This window comes from Miscanthus floridulus, chromosome 2 (assembly GCF_019320115.1).
Source record: "Miscanthus floridulus cultivar M001 chromosome 2, ASM1932011v1, whole genome shotgun sequence".
NCBI classification, from domain to species: Eukaryota; Viridiplantae; Streptophyta; class Magnoliopsida; order Poales; family Poaceae; genus Miscanthus; species Miscanthus floridulus.
This window is the reverse complement of record NC_089581.1, coordinates 153,879,480-153,888,171: the sequence shown is the minus strand read 5'-3', so window position 1 is coordinate 153,888,171 and position 8,692 is coordinate 153,879,480. Positions and strand designations below refer to the sequence as shown.

At 51.8% G+C, this 8,692-nt stretch overlaps 1 protein-coding gene across 1 annotated transcript; it reads left to right on the top strand.

Annotated features, from left to right (window-relative positions):
• Positions 1 to 1,121: 1,121 nt before the first annotated feature.
• LOC136540176 (probable protein phosphatase 2C 31) lies at positions 1,122 to 3,526 on the top strand. The gene is made up of 4 exons (XM_066532182.1): positions 1,122 to 2,492; positions 2,574 to 2,687; positions 3,046 to 3,313; positions 3,411 to 3,526. The coding sequence occupies exons 1-4, from the start codon at positions 1,122 to 1,124 to the stop codon at positions 3,524 to 3,526; spliced, it is 1,869 nt and encodes a 622-aa protein (XP_066388279.1).
• The last annotated feature ends 5,166 nt before the right edge of the window (positions 3,527 to 8,692 follow it).

Sequence of the window (8,692 nt, the reverse complement as noted above, 5' to 3'; positions counted from 1 at the left end):
ATGCGTAGAAAGTTTAGGTAACAGTCACGCAAATGTAACCCCCTCATCTTAATGATAGCCATATTAGTGGTAAGTGTTAATTATAGAAAACCTGTTACTTGATGTTATTAGAGTGTAAAACCCTTGCTCTCACCAATTGCTAATTTTTTTAACAAAAATAATAATGCCTTGACATAAAAATGTGGGTTAGTTGTTAGTATTTGAGCGCAAGATGGCACCTCATTTTCTAAGACAAAAAGGGATACTCGACATATCAAGCATGATGTTGTATTAAGGGATGTGTTGTACATAACCTTACTAACATTGGCGCAACTAACTATAACACATAGGTCGATACATTGCTCGTTGTAAATTCTATGCAATGTATGTAACATATTAAGCTATACTATACTTTATAAAGATGACACCTATAAAATTATAGTGTAATTGCATATCTCACGTTAACCATCCATGAGAATGCGCACCGCTCAACTTGTAACCTATTTACCATCCCACTCTGTCGTGTACTATAAGTTCCTAAATGTTAAACCGGCATGTCTGCAGTCGGCGCCTAGACATGCGTGCACCGATCATCATCGTATCTTCAAGATATGCAATCATTAATTTTCTCAATGAATCCAACCGCAAAGATTTGTTGAGTGTGCTCGTTGCTTCGCCGCTCTTCACCCTCCCCCCTCGGCTTGGGCCTATATAAAGCGAGAACCGAAGCCTCTTTGATTCATCCTAGAGCTTTCAGTGCCTTAGAAAGCCATTCCACAAGAATTGGACAGTGTTGTGGGAACTGAAGCCTCAACGCCTTCGGTAGCCTCCAAGCCCTTCCATGAGAATTAGATAGTGTCGTTGGAACCAAAGCCTCATCGCCCGCGTTAGCATACAAGCCCTTTCATGAGAATTGGGAAGAGCATGTAGAGAAACCATGGTGTTTTAGCTTTGGGTACCCCCAAGCAAGAGCGCCACCATTCACTTGAAGGTGGGCCTGCCCCTCGTCACATACACTCGACTCCAACTATAGTCAACTCCCATAAACAAATCATCTTCTCCTCTACCCTCGCTTTCCCAGGTCATCTCATCAGTCCCCTCCACTCCACCGATCCCCAAAATCCAAATCCCAAGAAAACAAAATGGGCAATGGCATCACCAAGAACCCATGCTTCTCCGGCGACCCGTACGCCGCCGCCATCGTGTCGGACCCGCTCCCGAGCGACAGCCAGGGTCACTCCTTCACCTACGTGCCATCAGGCGCCGCCTTCGACCAGCCCACGACGGCTGCCGCGATGTCGTCGGAGTCGTCGCTCTTCTCTCTGTCTGGCGCCGCCATCAGCGCCAATCAAGTGACGTCGGCGTCCATGCCTTCGTTCCGTCTTTATAATGAAATGACGTGGCCGCTGTCGAGCGCGTGCATGTTCGAGAGCTCGCGGTCCTTCACCGCCGTTCCACTCCAAGCGGCGCCGCCTCCGCTCTCCATGTCAGGGCCGGTCCAGTTCACGTCTGGCCGGTTCTCCGAGACGTCAGGCTCCGCGTCCACCACCTCAGACTCACCATTCTTGTCGGGTCCACTTGACCGCCCCTCGGCCGCCTCCTCGGCCGTGGCCGTGGGGGTCCAACCGAGTGTTTCTCAGCTCATCGCTGAGCGCCGCGCCGCGCGCTCCCGTCTCCGTGACGAGCGATCTCTGCTACGGTTCTTCGTGAGGACCGCATCCAAACTCCAGCTCGGGTCGCCGCGCTATGGCCGCGGGCCACAGGAACATCCTGCTGAGCCGATAAAGGTCTCCTTCAGCGATGGGGACTACCGCTCACCGCCGAACGATAATGTGGAGTGGGCTCAGGGCATGGCCGGCGAGGACCGGTTCCACGTCGCGGTGTCCGAGGAGCACGGTTGGGTGTTCGTCGGAATCTACGACGGTTTCAATGGGCCCGACGCGACCGATTACCTCTTCGCCAACCTCTACGTCGCCGTCCACAACGAGCTCAAAGGCGTGCTCTGGGACGACATCCAAGCAGGCGACGGCGCCAGGTGCGTTCAGCAAGAAGCGGCTGCAGGCAATGCCGAACGCCTCTGTCTTGCTGGGGCCGACGGTGACAGCGCGGAGGCTAAGCGCAGGCGGACGGAAGTGCCCATGCCAGGCAACAACGTCACTACGCCAGTGCATCGCGACGTCCTGAGGGCGCTGGCGCGGGCACTGGAGAAGACGGAGGAGGCGTTCTTCGCGGCGGCGGAGGAACGCGCGGCCGATAGCCCGGAGCTGGGGCTGATGGGCTCCTGCGTGCTCGTCATCGTGATGAAGGGCAAGGACGTTTACGTCATGAACGTCGGGGACAGCCGCGCCGTGCTGGCGCGGAGGCCGGAGCTCGACCTGAAGAACGTCCTCGGCAAGGCGTCGCAGGACCTGCAGCAGTTCAAGGACGAGATGATGCGCGAGCTGGAGGCGCACGACATAGACGGCCTGCAGGCCGTGCAGCTCACCGCAGAGCACAGCACTGCGGTCCAGGAGGTACGCCATCTTTCCCTCCTCTACTCGTCTCCTCTCCTCTCCTATTTATAACTTCAATTATGACTATTGAGGATGGTGCAGGAGGTGATGAGGATCAAAGGTCAACATCTGAATGATCGGAACGCCATAGTCAATGGCCGGGTCAAGGGGAAGATCAACGTCACTAGAGCGTTTGGGGTCGCCTACCTGAAGCAGGTAACTTCGGTTCTACTAGTATTTCGTTTTCAGTGCGCATGCTCAAGTATATTTCTATTGTCGGTCAGGCCTCTGCAGTTTGTTCTGCATATATACTGCAGCGTTTAACATGCTCTGTGCATTGTGCTGTGACAGTCTAGGACTATGCGACTGCGAGTAACCAACCATGTAGTTGTAGGCCCTACGCTCCAAATCATGGCTGATTAGTGGTCGTTCAATAGTGGATTGGTGGAGTAGGACTGTAGGAATTCCGTGTCTCGTGGTCCCAAAGCGTCAAAATTGGCTTCAAATGTCAATCTGCAAACCTGACGATTCTGTCGATGTTCGTTAGTAATTTTTTTATCTCTGGCACTGGCAGCCCAAGTGGAACAGCAGGCTTCTGGAAGCCTTCAAGATCAACTACGTCGGCACGGACCCGTACGTGACCTGCACGCCGTCGCTGTGCCACCACCGCATCGTTGGCTCGCAGGACAAGTTCCTGGTGCTGTCCTCCGACGGGCTGTACGAGTTCTTCACCAACAAGGAGGTGGTGGACCAGGTGGAGGCCTTCACCGCCGCGAAGCCCGACGGCGACCCCGCGCACCACCTCGTCGGGGAGCTCGTGCACCGCGCCGCGAGGAAGGCCGGTGAGTAACTCAACCATCCATGAGCACGCACTCTACCCTCTACGTACAGGGCAGCACGATCAGACTGGTTTCTCGTTCTCATTTTGTTGCGTTGCAGGCATGGAGACGCGCCGGCTGCTGGCCATCCCGCGCGGCGAGAGGAGGCACTACCATGACGACGTCTCCATCATCGTCATCTCGTTCAAGGGACGGATCTGGAGGTCGTCTGTCTAGGCGTGTCCGAGTCAGATGACGAGGTTTCAGAGGTCCAAGGCGTCCTCGTAGTTCAGATGAGAAGAGATGGATGAGGCGATGGTCGACAGTGCTCGGCTATTGTTTTTTTTTACCTTATATGCTAGTAGAAACCGTGTTCGTTCTTGCCGAAACTGTTGTACATAGTTCCGCAAGACGAACTCTATATAGCTAGGCTTATGTAGTACTCCGTAATCCCCAAAAAAAAAAAAGAAGAAAAGAAAAAAAAAGGAAAGGAATGTAGTAGTAGTAGTATGTAATTATTAGGGGTTTCGCATGATTGCGATCGAAACAAGGGGGTAATATTATATTTAATAGTAAGTAGTAACTGTTGTGTGTATCGCTCTCAGTCTCAGCCTAGCAACAGTAGAAACAGGGAATTGACATGTTCTAGCACATCTGGGGCAACAATAGGCTGCAACATTCATATCGCCAGTATCAGTCTTTCGAACATATGCATCCTGGTTTAGTTAGTCCATGTCTTAAGAAAAATATAATAATCTGACCACACATCACGGCCCTGTTCGCTTGAACTTATCATTTATGATATAATGTTTTTCTCTCATAACAAATCAGCGAACGGTATTTTCTGACATAGCCTAATACGTCAACACAGGGTAGCAGCGCCCATCACAGGTTTTCTTCGGTGCAAAAGACATCTGTTCGTGCCTTTCACAAAAAGAAGGATTAAATTATCCCCCAATCATCAACGTTCAATTCGACCGTGCCAAATACTATCTGTCCCAATCATACTGTTTGGAGGAGAAATTACAACGAATCACTGGAGAAATCACGTGTTAAACGAGCGTGAGTCGTGACTGACGAGCGAATCTAGCCCCGTTAGAGCTTGTTTGGATACACATGTATACATCTCAATCCACATGTGTTAGAGTAAGTTAAATTTCATACCAACCCACTCCAACATACATGAACTGAGATTAACTCTAACCAAGTTTTACTCCAACACACACATAGATGTGAGGTGGATACATTTGCATCCTAACAAAATCTAAAATGGAGAAAGAAGAAAAAATAGCAGTGTGCGCCCCCTCCTCCTCTTTCCCCAAATTTTGCTAGTGTTACAAAGCAAATTGAATTCTTTAACTAGATACTACTAGTACCTTTCTCCACTTCTTTTTACAAGAAAACTACAGTTGGCAAGTTGCCAGCCTGGTTTTTGCGTACAAGCTTTGCAAAATTCAGGGTGGTAAAAAAAAAAAAGCCGCAGTCTATGTTACTTGGAAGTTGGAACAACAAGGAGCTCCATGATTCTAAGAGGGCCTCGGCTGCTGGGTTCTTTTTTCAGCGCGTTGAAGAGCAAGGTTTGCCGAGATGACATGCAGCACCTGGGCAAGGGGTTGTTGCTCCATCAGTCCAAGACTCGCATCATCCCAGTATAATTGGCGTACACTGACTAATCTATCAACTCGGTATTCATGCACGAGCACGAATATGAGAAAATATAAGTTTGAAGATGCTTAGTAACTATAATTGATCGAAATTATATATCTAAGTTTTCAAAAAATATTATTTTAGTTTTTTTTTAAATTATATATCTATACTAGTTCTAACTGAACTAGGTTTTTGCCCGTGTGTGGTCACAGGAGCCAGAAAAGTTCAGGAGAAAACAGAATGTTTAAGATCACCAAACGTTACAATCCACCTAATCTTTGCAACATGTTTCGAATGACATTGATATACATAAGCATTAATTTTACATGACAATGATGTCAAAGCAAAACATATTTAACACAAATGTGAGAGCACATTTTCCATAAAGCATAGCCAAAGGGTGCCTAGCTGAACTGAGTTCTTCGCTGAAAAGCCATGGCTAAAAGTACTGTTCGCTGATTTGTTGTGAGAGAAAAATAATGTTCCTTCGCTGAAACAGTACGGCTCATAAGACAAGCAAACATGCCCTGGTTAGGTGACCTCGGCGGCACTCCTCAAGGCCTGAGTTTGACTCTCCGTGGGAGCAAATTTTAGGCTAAGGTTAAAAAAATCCTATCGTCTGTCCCACGGCCAAAGCACAGGTTACAAGGCCCAGCCTTGTTCTCACATGAACATGATGCCCCTGTGTCAGGGTGGGGCAGGGGTTCAGAGATTTTCTCGACCTGTGTGAGAAGATCTTCTCTCTTACAGCAATGCTCGGAGTGGCTTACCCATACAGGTCGAGTATTTTTTCATAAAACATAGCCAATGCCTCTCCACACCCCATCCTCTCTTATGCACTTTCTCGATTGAGATCTTCTGTCACGTGGGTTGCTATAGGCACCAAAAATATTAAAGCTAGGATTTGCAAGGTGCACTATATTTTTTTCTCGGTCACACAAAAGGTTTGCGCGTCTTAGTATTAAGGTAGAGAAAATGTTTGATACAACACGCCTTAGTGATGCCATTTGGGGTTAAAAACGTTATACATGGATGCTCGGATCCTCCCTAGTGTATTATAAGCTAGGCTGTTAAATTGGATTGTGATCAACCCAAATTTGTGACGCTAGCTGGGAGGCCTATGCCCAGGCTGCCGAGCGGCGACACTGCTTGCGCGTGCCCACCTCGCCGTCCGCTGAGCGCCTACGTATGAGCGGGATCACCGCTGAATATTTTTTCGTACGCCTTCTCGGCCGATGTCGGCGGAGACAGCCTCCCGCTGGTTTGTCCCAGACGCTTCATGACAAGGTACTCATCTCGCTTGATGCTGGGATATGAGATATGCTTTGTGCCGCTATCCGTTTGCTTCGCATGGAGAGCGGGGTTGGTGCACGTTCGCCGTGGGCCGTATCATCTCTGGGCAGCTCCAGGAGTGGCGGTTGCTTCCTCTTTATGATTCGCTCTGTTAGTGAAGCGCTTGAGGCGTCTGTCGGCCGAAGTTGTCTAAGGTGATAGTGTGGTTGACGCTGTCCGTCGTAGCCACAAACGTCGCGTATTCCAGGGTGGTTTCCTCGACGTTGGCCGGTGCTGGGCTCATGGGCAGGGGAGGGGTGGCCGTGTCCGTGCCAGGGGGATCGATGTTTGCGCATTGGTGGGTCGGTCCCCCAACCGTCATGGATGGCAGGCCCAACAGTGTTGACGATGGTGCTGGAGCTTTTTGGGTGCACCATGGCATCCACGATGCTGGGTTGTCCCCCATGGTGGCATGACTTGTGGCTGCCCTTGCACAGGCAACAATGGAGGTGAGTTCGTCGTCCACTGGGTAGCCTTCACAGGAGAACGAGTGTCCCTAATGATGCTTCAACTTCTTGAGAGGTGGTCACCGGAGGGCACCCAAGCACTGGTGCTCCTGCTGGCCGGGTCACGACGAGCAAGGTAGCGAGCTCCTCCAGCATTGGGTCGACCCACGCAGAAGGTCCCGCACTCACGCACAACTCCAACATGAGCGGATCTGGCTCGTGGAAGCAGTGTGTAGCAGTAGAGGTAGCGGCACCCCCACGGCACCCTACGAAGCCCATCCGATCTCGGTGGACCGCCGTGGGGCACGTGCTATGAGGCTACTGGGTTGTTGCCTCGAGCAGAGTGTCGTGGCAGGTCACCACCCCTCATCGTTGTCATCATAGCAAACCTAGATCGCTTGCAATCCCTAGCGAGGTGGCGGAAGCCGTGGCAGCGCACGCAGCGCCTTGGCAGCCGACAAGTCGCTACTCGGTGCGAGTAGGAAAGACAGTTGAAACATCTGTCATGATGCTCTGTGGGGATCTTTCGGGTGTGCGATAGTTGCTTTGGGCCACGACAAGGCTCCAGGTGTGCGGTAGCAGGCCGCATCTCCTTTCGAGGGAGGATCTCCCTCCACGCATGGGCGTTGGGGGCGAAGACCCGTCCGCAGGGGCCGAGGCGTTAGCGGGCAACACCAGGTGGGGACGCTAATGGCTGCGCTTCCTCTGCCTTCACGCGGGTCCCTGTCATCCAGCCTCCGCTCCGCTTTGTCCCAGAACCACGATTGAACAAATCTGGATGCGAGCAGGGGATACGACGACCGGCTTCGTCGGGCGGCTTCCAGGTAGGTTGAGGGGTGGTCATCGTCGGACTCATCGCCGTCATCGTCCGCCCACCGATGGTGCTTCGTGCGCCCTCCCGAGCAGCAACCTAGGTAGAACGGTACCACGTCCTGTGAGAGGGAGGATGAGCTAGGGGTGGCCGACGGTGCCGCAGTGGCCTCCGAGAGGCCATGGGTCCTGAAGGCCCGGACTTGTGCCCGGACAGCGCGGATCTGAGCAGATCGATAACAGCTGGAGGCGTGACGCAAGTAGTGCTCCATGCACCGACCTATATCACTGACGGCATGCGGGCCTAGGACCTTGTGGCCGACGGGGCCATCCCCGGCTCTAGTGACGAGCAGCCTGCTTGGCGCGGCATCAGCCCACCGCCTCCGCAGGCACCGGCTTCGGGGCCTCAAGGCCGCACCACGGAGGAGTGGGTGTGCGGGGGGAGGGAGGGGAGGTGGGGGCGGCAGCTAGCACCAGCTCCGTTGGTGGTGGGGTTGGCGACGAGGCAGGGGCACACCGCGCATGGTTGGTCAAGCGGTCGTGAGTGGGATGGAGGGGGAGGCGAGGGGGAGGTGGGTGCCGGAGGATGGGAAGGGGAGGGAGAGGGGGGCGGTGCCGAGGAGGCAGCCGGCGGCGGTGGCGGCAGAGAAGTGGGCTTGGCAAGGGTTGCGGGGTTCTCCAATAGGAATCTATTTCATGTGCACTACATTTCTACAATCGCTTACTTAGGGGCGGTTGCAAAACCAGTTATAAAAATCAGTTTTTCCATCTCTAGAAATAGTTTATGCAGTCGCTAATAAGCAGCTTATCCTGTCCATCTGTACTACTCACAACTCATTTTGCGTGTGCACACACAAACACATTTGTCCTGGTGATGCTTTCTATTTTTTTTCCTTTGATGACCAGTTCCAGTCCCTTCATGATTTTTTTGTTCCTTTGTTCCGTTTACATTTGTGCACTTTGTCCTTAGAGAGTTGAAGCAGGAGAGAAAGAAATTATTTATTGATTACCAAAGACATTGTGAGACTGCAAATTTAAGCACTACTGAATGCAGCAGTAGACCCTTGACCACATATGGCATCACCATATAGGACGCTCATAGTAGCACCAAAACCAGGATATCTCTTGGTCAAGTGTCATTCTTGGTTGGGTTTCCAAGTTCCAACAA